Source organism: Pseudophryne corroboree (genome assembly GCF_028390025.1).
Source record: "Pseudophryne corroboree isolate aPseCor3 chromosome 3 unlocalized genomic scaffold, aPseCor3.hap2 SUPER_3_unloc_7, whole genome shotgun sequence".
Taxonomy (NCBI): domain Eukaryota; kingdom Metazoa; phylum Chordata; class Amphibia; order Anura; family Myobatrachidae; genus Pseudophryne; species Pseudophryne corroboree.
Genome location: NW_026967563.1, coordinates 2,319,245 through 2,331,759, shown reverse-complemented (window position 1 = coordinate 2,331,759; position 12,515 = coordinate 2,319,245). Strand labels below are relative to the sequence as shown.

General features: G+C 46.6%; 1 protein-coding gene across 1 annotated transcript in view; it reads left to right on the top strand.

The window, feature by feature from the left end:
- Positions 1-12,515, top strand: part of LOC134984645 (uncharacterized) — a 475,458-nt gene that overhangs the window by 346,023 nt on the left and 116,920 nt on the right. The window contains exon 15 of the mRNA XM_063950187.1: positions 7,568-7,719. Coding sequence (XP_063806257.1) covers positions 7,568-7,719 — 152 coding nt within the window. The remainder of the gene's footprint in view (positions 1-7,567; positions 7,720-12,515) is intronic.

Sequence of the window (12,515 nt, the reverse complement as noted above, 5' to 3'; positions counted from 1 at the left end):
GTGGCTGGGCGAATGCAGGGCGTGTTTGTGATGTCACATCAGGAACAGAACAGTCTGAAGTGATCACAAGCGCTGAGAAGGTCTGGAGCTACTCTGACACTGCACAAAATTATTTTGCAGCCGCTCTGCGATCCTTTCGTTCGCACTTCTGCTAAGCTAAAATACACTTCCAGTGGGAGGCGGCTTAGCGTTTGCACGGCTGCTTAAAACTGCTAGCGAGCGAACAACTCGGAATGACCCCCACAGTCTTCTGTACTGGACGATCCTCTTTTTTTACATTTATAATTAATTTTTTTTTCTAACTTTTTTTTTTTAGCTGTTTGAAAAATTGTTGTTGCCCTTACCCTAGTCTCTTGCTCCAAGTGATCTGTATTGAGGTCATTAGTACCACAGCGTTGGTTTCTTGATCTCATTGTCCCAGACTTCTGATCATTGGCCCTCATTCCGAGTTGTTCGCTCGGTATTTTTCATCGCATCGCAGTGAAAATCCGCTTAGTACGCATGCGCAATGTTCGCACTGCGACTGCGCCAAGTAACTTTACTATGAAGAAAGTATTTTTACTCACGGCTTTTTCTTCGCTCCGGCGATCGTAATGTGATTGACAGGAAATGGGTGTTACTGGGCGGATACACGGCGTTTCAGGGGCGTGTGGCTGAAAACGCTACCGTTTCCGGAAAAAACGCAGGAGTGGCCGGGGAAACGGTGGGAGTGCCTGGGCGAACGCTGGGTGTGTTTGTGACGTCAACCAGGAACGACAAGCACTGAACTGATCGCACAGGCAGAGTAAGTCTGGAGCTACTCTGAAACTGCTAACTCGTTTGTAATCGCAATATTGCGCGTACGTCGGTCGCAATTTTAAGAAGCTAAGATTCACTCCCAGTAGGCGGCGGCTTAGCGTGTGTAACTCTGCTACATTCGCCTTGCGAGCGAACAACTCGGAATGAGGGCCATTGTGATCTATGCACTTCTTGTGTTCCTTCTAAAAGCACTGTTCAGAAATCTGCACTTTATCTTCTCTCCCCAATGTATGGAGGCAGCGCTGATATTCTGTGGGATACGCCTGATTCCTCTACTGGTTACTGGTGGCATAGTACTTGCTAAGAAGTCTCTTGTTCTCCTGCTAGAGTCAATGAGTCCAGACCAGAATTGGTGATTTTCTTCTATTTTTTATATATAAAGTTTTTTTTTTGTGTTTTTTTTTTTTTACTTGTGTTGTGTTTTTCTTGTTTAATTAATGGTTGTTAATGCAAATGTAATTTTGTGTAACATATTTTTGAAAAAATCAGAGGGTCAGCGAGACATTATGGAGCCAATGTATCATTTACTATTTGCTGCTAATGCCCCAAAAACAACCGGACCTCCCAAATGTAAGTAGAAGGGACTGCAGCAGGTATCTCCCATACCTTCATACATGGACATTTCCAGGTAAGGATCAGGTAAGTTTTTTTTTTTTAAAACAACAACCCTAATTCACCTACAAGTTGTCAAAGTCAAATTGCACATTTTGATATTTAGAATACACTATGGAATTTACCAATGGATGAGTCTACGATGCATGAGTCAAATACGCATGCTAATGGCTAATATGGTAGGGGGCGCGAATGACCGTAACGAGAAGTTACTGTGCGCATTACGGTAGAAGATGCATTTGTTAATAAATATACTGTAACAAAATAGCTAATATTTCTTACATACACTCAAATGTATTACAGCCAGAAATACAAATTCCTATAGTGTGTAACATACAGTATCAGATTGCTCTGTGCAAACAGCCATTGTTTCCATGGAAGATAGACCTTGGACTGAGTGAATGTGTAAATACCGTTGTTTGCCCCAATTGCTAACACGAACAATTGCGTCTCGGTCCCGTGTTGCTCTAACAAACAATAAGACAGATACGATACAATAGCTAAAGATACGCAGATTCTTGATCGTGTGCTTAACACACATTCATGCACACCAGAGCCCTGTGTATTTATATTCAATAAAATACAGACCAGATATTGATACTTGTATTAAGAGTGATATGTCATATGTATTATATATTCTGGCTTTATGGTTTACACAGCACTGACCTGTCTCCTACACAATGAGTTATACATAGCCTTTACACAACTGGTTAACTGTGTGTGTGTGTGTGTGTGTGTGTGTGTGTGTGTGTGTGTGTGTGTGTGTATGATATATATATATATATATATATATATATATATATATATATATATAGGTATTGTTCCATTGAATATCAAGGACACCGTGTGTGGGATCAAATTGTTCAGGGTCACATAAGTAATAATTCGGTGGTGGTGAGGATATTGTCACATATTACGGCAACAAGTTATTAGCGATACCGGATTCATGTATATTACTGTATGATACTGTGGTCGGTGTGAACTGGTCTTTAGGTGGGAGCCCAGAAGTAACCTGTAATCACATCACAAGATTAGGTGTCGCTCAGTGTTCCAGCTGACCAATGACACATGGTGTACTGAATATGTCCCGCCCCTGGACCAATGGAAGACCTTACATTCCCCATTGTACTGTTATTGGAACACTGTATAAAAGGACGCACCTGACCCAGGTTTCAGACACCTTTCTCAGAGGTCATCTTGTAAGACGACGGAGGCCTGGGATCCGGTGGCGCAGCGTATGTATGAAGGTAACTGATCCTATTGTATTGGTATAGTTGTATTGCTAATTGTACTCGCATTTATTTCCCGTCTGTTGTATATTATTGCACGTATTACTGTATCTTTGAATTGTATTGTGTTGCTACAGTGCAGCATTGTTATCCCTTTGTGTCCACTAGGGACTAATATATATAGTTATTGGGTTGGACCTTTAATCCAAACTCACCCATCTGTCTCGACTAAGTTATTTTGTTAATCTGGCGAAGCGTCAGGGACACTTCCGACACTATAATAAGGTCTAAGTGTGTTATATTGCTGTAGCCATATATATTCACCAAGGTGTTACGAGAGCGTCACACCGCTCAAAAGGTACGCTAAGTGGCGCTACACGTAGCGTAACATTGAGGAAACTGCGCAACTGACTTATTGTCCATCGGTTTACTTTAAAAACAGTTTATCACAAAGTAAAAGAAAAAAACAGAACATTTGAATAGACAATTTATTTAAAACCAACAAATTATAAAATTAATTACACAGAGACTCTCCCTCCCCCCCGTAATATCATCCCACTATTCAAATGAGCTGTCAAAATCACACATAGCCAAAATTACACCGGAAATCTTTTGTTTTTAAACAACTTTTTTTCATATCTTTAATACCAATATTTTTGTCTATATTTTAAACTTAAAAAATACTTTACTCTGCACAACAGCCTATGGGGGTCATTCAGACCCAGCCGCTATAGCGGCCCACAGCAGTTTGCTGGTGGTGGCAAAATATACATGCGTAGCAGCCGCGCAGACACACACATTGCGGTCGCATCCCTGAGGGGTGAATGCGGGCGGGGCAGGATCATTTTCCAGGGGCTGTGTGATGTCACATCTGCGATCATGTCTGATTAACCCCCTATAAGCTTCCAGAGTGCACCTCATATCTCATCTTTTCCAAGTTACTACAAATGATATGAGATCGGTAGCAGCACTACTTTCAGGATTATTACACAGAACACACATAAAGGCTGACACAGCAAATAACAGTAACACATACAAGGGATTCATTAGAAAGAATAATAATCATTAAGTCTATCAACTGATTCTGTGCGGAACACATACACCTCTTTACTGTCTCCAGCAGCCCCTGGTACTACACTGCGGCCACTCGCCCTGTCTCCCACCCACTACTGCCACTCGCCCTGTCTCCCCACTACTGCTACCCACCTTGTTTCCCCACCTACTGCCACCTACCCTGTCTCCCCCACCACTGCTACCCATCTCCCCACTACTGCTATCCACCCCGTGTCTCCCCCCACTACTGCCCCCTGCCCTGTCTCCCTCCTCAGCGCTGCTTGGGAACATTACCCACTTACACACTGCCTCCAGCAGCCCCCGCTACTGCACTACTGCCACCCACCGTCTCCCCTGACATCTAAGCACTGCTTGGGAATCTATGGTACTGCTAACAGTCCTTCATCAACAGATGGAAGAAACCAGGGCAGTACGGAGGCAGAAGCTGCTTCTGGTACCATGGTCATGCAAGGCTGGGAGTCAGTAAATTATTTAATAGAGGGCCTAATTCAGTAAGGATTGCAGATGCTGCTAATTAGTCAAATTGGCAATACTTTTCCTTGCGCGCTAGGGGCCGCCCATCGCAGGGTAAGGCCACCCAGCATGCTGACCACCGCCTCCCCCCTTGATGAAGCAGAAATTGCAATTGCCTCACAATTTCTGCTCCATCGTAGAAATTAGTGAAGCCTCATGCTGCCGCAGGAGGCCCGCCGCATTCTCCTCAATCACAGCGGCTGCATCTGATGTCACAAAGCCACCGTGATCATGCCCATTTGTCCTCCTCTGCCCTCCGTTCGTGCCACACTGCCCCCACACCGATCCGTCTCCTCCCTGGAAACGGAGCATTCCCCGCCACCCCAGTGACTGCCTCTGCCTAACAGGCATTCGCAATTTCTGTGGCCCATCCACAGAAAACGCGGGTGGATGCGCCCGCAACTTTTTTTTTTTTTAATCAAGTAAATTTTTTATTGAAAATTTTTTTCATTTAGTTACATAAGTGTGGTGAAAGAGAGAAAAGTAGTAAGGAAAAGAAAAGGAAGAAGGCAACAGTTCAAAATATACAATTCACAATACAATGCATTGTGCTGGTCGATAGGTATTACATTGATTTACATTGTAAATTAAAACATAAGGCTTGTGGTGCTTAAAAAAAAAAAAAGAAAAAAAAAAAAAAAATGAGAGGGTTATGCTCGGAGCGCTCGGTCCGGTCATTAAGACATTGTCGTCGCTACTTGCTTAGTATACGTGAGTAAAGGGGGGGTCACAATTACAAGTATAGGGCTGTGTGTGTCCACGGTCTCTGCCCGTCACCGGGCTACATCAACTCCGCACTCGGCCGCACCAGAGTCCATCTATCCCACTTGCGGTGAAACTTGGATACAGAGTTGCGGGATAAATACATTAGCCTTTCATGCCCTCTGACTAAGGCTACCAGGGCTCTCCACTCCGATACCATGGGAGGGGTCTCTGCAAACCAGGAGCGTGCAATGATGACCTTGGCAAGCGTGATCAGACACAGGACATACTGATATGTGAGCAATGAATGGGTTTCTTCCAGATCCACCCCGAAGAGGCAGGTTCTGGGATTTATTTGGGGAAGAGATGGGTCAGTAGTTAATATGTCAGACCAAACCCAAGTCCAAAATTCATAGACTTTTGGACAATTCCATAACAGATGCCAAAAGCCAGCATCTGCCATCCGACATTTGGGGCATAAAGTGTCAGGTCTTAAACCGGCTCGTTGGAGAAGTAGAGGGGTTCGATAAACCCTGTGTAGGATAAAGAGATGCACCTGTTGATATCTAATGCAAGGAGTGGTAGACCTGGCGGAGCCCAGTATTTGTAGCCATTGTTCGTCTGATAGGGGGCCTATATCATCTTCCCAGCTCAGCCTAAGCGGATCTAAAGAGGCAGGTAGGGTTCTATTGTTTAGTGAGGCATATATTGTTGAAATTTTACCTGTGGAGGGTAAGCGTTGCAGCATAAGTTTAACTGGAGAGGGGGAGATGGAAGGGGCCGTTTTGAACTGGGTCTGTATGGCGTGTCTTAGTTGGAAGTATCTAAATAGGGCTGTGTTTGGGAGCTCGAATTCAGCCTGCAGTTGCGCAAATGATTTAAGATACCCATCCACATATAATTGTCCTAGGGAGGTCACCCCACTTTTTATCCAAATATTGTCTGTTGATAGCTTCTGAAGTTCCATATACGAACTGTTAAACCATAAGGGTGAATCTGTTTCTAGGTCGGCCCAGTCATAGAGGTTATGTACTTGTTTCCAGACCAACAGAGCCTGTCGCAGGATAGGAGGAAGACCCGTCACTGACATTCCCGAAAGCAAGAAAAGGAGGGGGGTGAAGGGGGGTCCAACCCAGTCTGTCAAATATCCCTGTAGGGTCGAGCCACCCACTCCTGTGATCCAGTCGGAGAGGTGCACCAGCTGTGCTGCCAGATAATACAGCCTGAGATTAGGCAGGCTCGCCCCCCCAGTGAGTTTGGTCCTACAAAGTTTTTTTATAGCTATCCTCGCCGGTTTATGACCCCAGATAAAGGAAGATATGAGACTGTCAATGTTAGCAAATATTTTTTTAGGGAGGTAGATGGGGGAGTGTTGCAGGACATATAGGTACTTAGGCTGGATGGACATCTTAAAGAGATTGATGCGTCCCAATACTGTCAGTGGTAGTGCCTTCCATGTGTGGATCTTACTTTTAAAAAAGGCTGTGATAGGGTCTATGTTCCACTTGGCATATTCTGATGCTGGCCCCGTGACCCAAATACCCAAGTATTTAAATTTCAGAGTCCATTGCAGTGAGTGTGACGTGCATATCTCCTCCGGGATATGTCCAGAAATGGGAAAAATAAAGGATTTGTCCCAATTTATACATAAGCCAGAGTATTCCCCAAATTCATTAATTGTGTGAAGCATAGCCCGGAGTGAGGCATCTGGGTCCCTAAGGAACAGCAACATATCGTCGGCATACAGTGAAATCTTATCCACCGTGGAGCCGGCTGCCAGTCCCTGAATATTCGGGTTGTCCCTTATCATACAAGCCAGTGGTTCTATAGCCAACGCAAACAGGGCCGGGGACAACGGGCAACCCTGTCGTGTGCCCCTGGCCAAAGAGAATGAGGACGAGGTATACCCATTAACAGAGACACGGGCTGCTGGTGAGGAGTACAGTAATCGAACCCACCCGATGAACACAGGACCCAGGCCAAACCCGTGTAATACCTGCCAAAGGTAGGACCACTCAACCGAGTCGAAGGCCTTGGCGGCGTCGAGAGACACCACCACTGCCCCCGAATCCAGCAAGCCATCCCCCTGCAGGTGATAAAACAGCTTCCGTAGGTTTTGCATAGTGGACCTTCCCGGCATGAAGCCCGTCTGGTCCTGATGTATAATAGACCCAATGACCGCGTTCAGACGGATGGCAAGCATCTTTGCAAGAATTTTAACATCTGTGGACAGTAGTGAAATAGGGCGGTAGGAATCAGGAGCCCTGGGATCCTTCCCCGGTTTGGGCAGCACTATAATAGTGGCTTCAGACATGGACGGGGGAAGTTCACCAATTTCAAACAAGGTATTAAATAAATCTAATAAGTAAGGACTGAAGTGGGAGTTACATTTTTTATATATCTCCACTGGGAGGCCATCCCCACCAGGTGCCTTGGAAGAAGGGAGTGACGACACAGCGCACTCCACCTCCTCCAGGGTGAAAGGAGCCTCAAGTGCTTCAAGCGCCTCCCGCGATAAATTGGGCAAATTCACCCGCGAGAGGTAGGAGTGCAGTTGCTCGTCGGTGTGAGAGACTCCTGACGAGTATAGTCTGGAATAAAAATGTTTAAATACCCCTGCTATGTCTTTCCCCGAGTAGCAGAGATTGCCATCCCCATCGGCAATACATTGAACAGTGCGAGAATGGGTTTCATCCCTGGCCAGGAAAGCCAGGCAACTGACCCCCAGCTCTGCCTGAAAGTACTGCCTGTGACTGGAGAACAGCAGCCTACGCTTGGATTTATCAAAGAGGTAATCGGACCACTCTCCCTGTGCGTACAGCCACGCCTCCCGATCTAACCGGGAATGTGATTCTATGTATACAGACTCCAAATCACGGCAGGCCTGTTCAAGTCTCACTTCCTCCCTTCTGTTAAACGACTTGATGCCGGCTATTCTTTTAATAAAGGTACCTCTAATATATGCTTTGTATGCATCATGTCGGACAGTGGGGGAGGAGTCTGGGGGGTTGCAATCAAGGAAGACTTTCCAGTCCGAGAGAAGGTCGGAGCCCTCTCCCATTAAATTTACCCAAAATGGGTGCAGTTTCCACTGACTGCTGCCCCTATCGTGCGTCATAGACAGCTTTAGTAAAACCGGTGAGTGGTCCGATATACCCCTGGACAAATATGTTAGTTCAGAAATTCTAGACGATAATGTCGGGGAAATAAGGCACAAGTCTATCCGTGACAGTGTGTTATGGGTAGTGGAGTGACAGGAGTAGTGCGCTATAGTAGGGTTTCGCACTCTCCAGATATCCATCCAGCCAAGCTCAGCAACAATTCTTGCAAAAGGGGTCGGGGTAGGGGGGAGGGAGGTGGAGTCGCGAGACTCCCGCCAGCGGTCTATAGACAAGTCCATGACGTTATTGAAGTCACCCACACTAATAACCGGTGTGTCAGGGGATTGGGCTATAAAGTCAGCTGCCTTACGTAGAACTTCACTGTTATAGGGGGGGGGAATGTATATAGCCATGATATGATACAGTGCATGATGTATGGCAGCACGTAAAAACACATAACGACCCTGAGGGTCAATGCTGCTATGCTCCAGGTGAAAGTTTACCGATTTTTTAACCAATATCGATACCCCTCTGGCACTGGAGGAGAACGTGGAGTGATAGGCCCACCCCACCCACGGTCTTTTAATGGCCATGACTTTACTACCATACAGATGAGTCTCAGAGAGGCATGCTATGTCAACTTTGTACTTTTGAAGTTGTTTCAGGACAAGTGAGCGTTTAATTTTATCATTTAAACCACGGACATTCCATCCCATCAGTTTAATCGTGTCCCTCCCCGTGGTGTCTGTATTAGATCCCATATCGTAGAGCGCTGGGAATGGGCACAAGGAGGTAAGCCGTGGGAGACGGAAGGAGTATAGTGTGTGAGGTAGGGTACCCAGTGAATCGTATCATAATAAAACCATACTCCCTAACTTGGAAGACCCTATTAGGACTGAAAGGCCGAGGTCGAGCACACCCCAAATGTGACATCTGAAATACCATACATTTCCATAGCGTTAGAGCACCATGATCAGTTGCAGAAAGAAAAAAAAGGGAGGAAAAAAATAAGAATTTACTTACCGATAATTCTATTTCTCGGAGTCCGTAGTGGATGCTGGGGTTCCTGAAAGGACCATGGGGAATAGCGGCTCCGCAGGAGACAGGGCACAAAAAAGTAAAGCTTTACTAGGTCAGGTGGTGTGCACTGGCTCCTCCCCCTATGACCCTCCTCCAGACTCCAGTTAGGTACTGTGCCCGGACGAGCATACACAATAAGGGAGGCATTTTGAATCCCGGGTAAGACTCATACCAGCCACACCAATCACACCGTACAACTTGTGATCTAAACCCAGTTAACAGTATGACAACAGAAAGGGCCTCTTAAAGATGGCTCCTTAACAATAACCCGAATTAGTTAACAATAACTATGTACAAGTATTGCAGATAATCCGCACTTGGGATGGGCGCCCAGCATCCACTACAGACTCCGAGAAATAGAATTATCGGTAAGTAAATTCTTATTTTCTCTATCGTCCTAAGTGGATGCTGGGGTTCCTGAAAGGACCATGGGGATTATACCAAAGCTCCCAAACGGGCGGGAGAGTGCGGATGACTCTGCAGCACCGAATGAGAGAACTCCAGGTCCTCCTTTGCCAGGGTATCAAATTTGTAAAATTTTACAAACGTGTTCTCCCCCGACCACGTAGCTGCTCGGCAGAGTTGTAATGCCGAGACCCCTCGGGCAGCCGCCCAAGATGAGCCCACCTTCCTTGTGGAGTGGGCTTTTACAGTTTTAGGCTGTGGCAGGCCTGCCACAGAATGTGCAAGTTGAATTGTGTTACAAATCCAACGAGCAATCGACTGCTTAGAAGCAGGTGCGCCCAACTTGTTGGGTGCATACAATATAAACAGCGAGTCAGATTTTCTGACTCCAGCCGTCCTTGCAATGTATATTTTTAAGGCTCTGACAACGTCCAACAACTTGGAGTCCTCCAAGTCGCTAGTGGCCGCAGGCACCACAATAGGTTGGTTCAGATGAAATGCTGATACCACTTTAGGGAGAAAATGCGGACGAGTCCGCAGTTCTGCCCTATCCGAATGGAAGATTAGATAAGGACTTTTATAAGATAAAGCCGCCAATTCAGATACTCTCCTGGCAGAGGCCAGGGCTAGTAACATAGTCACTTTCAATGTGAGATATTTCAAATCCACCTTTTTCAATGGTTCAAACCAATGGGATTTGAGGAAATCTAAAACTACATTTAGATCCCACGGTGCCACCGGAGGCACCACAGGAGGCTGTATATGCAGTACTCCCTTGACAAAAGTCTGGACCTCAGGGACAGAGGCCAATTCTTTTTGGAAGAATATTGACAGGGCCGAAATTTGAACCTTAATGGATCCCAATTTGAGACCCATAGATAATCCTGATTGCAGGAAATGTAGGAAACGACCCAGTTGGAATTCCTCCGTCGGAACCCTCCGATCCTCGCACCACGCTACATATTTTCGCCAAATGCGGTGATAATGTTTCACGGTGACTTCCTTCCGTGCCTTAATCAAGGTAGGAATGACTTCTTCTGGAATGCCTTTCCCTTTTAGGATCTGGCGTTCAACCGCCATGCCGTCAAACGCAGCCGCGGTAAGTCTTGAAAAAGACAGGGACCCTGCTGTAGCAGGTCCCTTCTCAGAGGTAGAGGCCACGGTTCGTCCGTGAGCATCTCTTGAAGTTCCGGATACCAAGTCCTTCTCGGCCAATCCGGAACCACTAGTATTGTTCTTACTCTTCTTTGCCGTATGATCTTCAATACCTTTGGTATGAGCGGCAGAGGAGGAAACACATACACTGACTGGTACACCCAAGGAGTTACCAGTGCGTCCACAGCTATTGCCTGTGGATCTCTTGACCTGGCGCAATATTTGTCCAGTTTCTTGTTGAGGCGAGACGCCATCATGTCTACAATTGGTCTTTCCCAACGGTCTATTAACATGTTGAAGACTTCTGGATGTAGACCCCACTCTCCCGGATGAAGATCGTGTCTGCTGAGGAAGTCTGCTTCCCAGTTGTCCACGCCCGGGATGAACACTGCTGACAGTGCTATCACGTGATTCTCCGCCCAGCGAAGAATCTTGGCAGCTTCTGCCATTGCACTCCTGCTTCTTGTGCCGCCCTGCCTGTTTACATGGGCGACCGCCGTGATGTTGTCCGACTGAATCAACACCGGCTTTCCTTGCAGGAGAAGTTCCGCCTGGCTTAGAGCATTGTAGATTGCTCTTAGTTCCAGAATGTTTATGTGAAGAGACTTTTCCAGACTCGTCCATACTCCCTGGAAGTTTCTTCCTTGTGTGACTGCTCCCCAGCCTCTCAGGCTGGCGTCCGTGGTCACCAGGATCCAATCCTGAATGCCGAATCTGCGGCCTTCTAATAGGTGAGCCTTCTGCAACCACCACAGAAGTGACACCCTTGTCTTTGGTGACAGGGTTATTCGCAGGTGCATCTGCAGATGCGACCCTGACCATTTGTCCAACAGATCCCTTTGGAATATTCTTGCATGGAATCTGCCGAATGGAATTGCTTCGTAAGAAGCCACCATTTTTCCCAGGACTCTTGTGCATTGATGTACTGACACTTTTCCTGGTTTTAGGAGGTTCCTGACCAGATCGGATAACTCCTTGGCTTTTTCCTCTGGAAGGAAAACCTTTTTCTGAACCGTGTCCAGAATCATTCCTAGGAACAGCAGACGAGTTGTCGGGATTAAATGGGATTTTGGAATATTCAGAATCCACCCGTGTTGTCTTAGCACCTCTTGAGATAGTGCTAAAGCTGTCTCCAGCTGTTCTCTGGACCTTGCCCTTATTAGGAGATCGTCCAAGTATGGGATAACTAATACGCCTTTTCTTCGAAGAAGAATCATCATCTCGGCCATTACCTTGGTAAAGACCCGAGGCGCCGTGGACAATCCGAACGGCAGCGTCTGAAACTGATAGTGACAGTTTTGAACAATGAACCTGAGGTACCCCTGGTGTGCGGGGTAAATCGGAACGTGTAGATACGCATCCTTGATGTCCAAGGATACCATAAAGTCCCCTTCTTCCAGGTTCGCTATCACTGCTCTGAGTGACTCCATCTTGAACTTGAACTTTTTTATGTAGAGGTTCAAGGACTTCAGATTTAGAATAGGCCTTACCGAGCCATCCGGCTTCGGTACCACAAATAGAGTGGAATAATACCCCTTTCCTTGTTGTAATAGGGGTACTTTGACTATCACCTGCTGAGCGTACAGCTTGTGAATGGCTTCCAACACCCTCTCCCTTTCGGAAGAGACGGTTGGTAAGGCAGACTTCAGGAAACGATGAGGAGGATCCGTCTCTAATTCCAACCTGTACCCCTGAGATATTATCTGCAGGATCCAGGGGTCTACCTGCGAGTGAGCCCACTGCGCGCTGTAATTTTTGAGACGGCCCCCCACTGTCCCCGAGTCCGCTTGAGAGGCCCCAGCGTCATGCTGAGGTTTTTGCAGGAGCCGGGGAGGGCTTCTGTTCC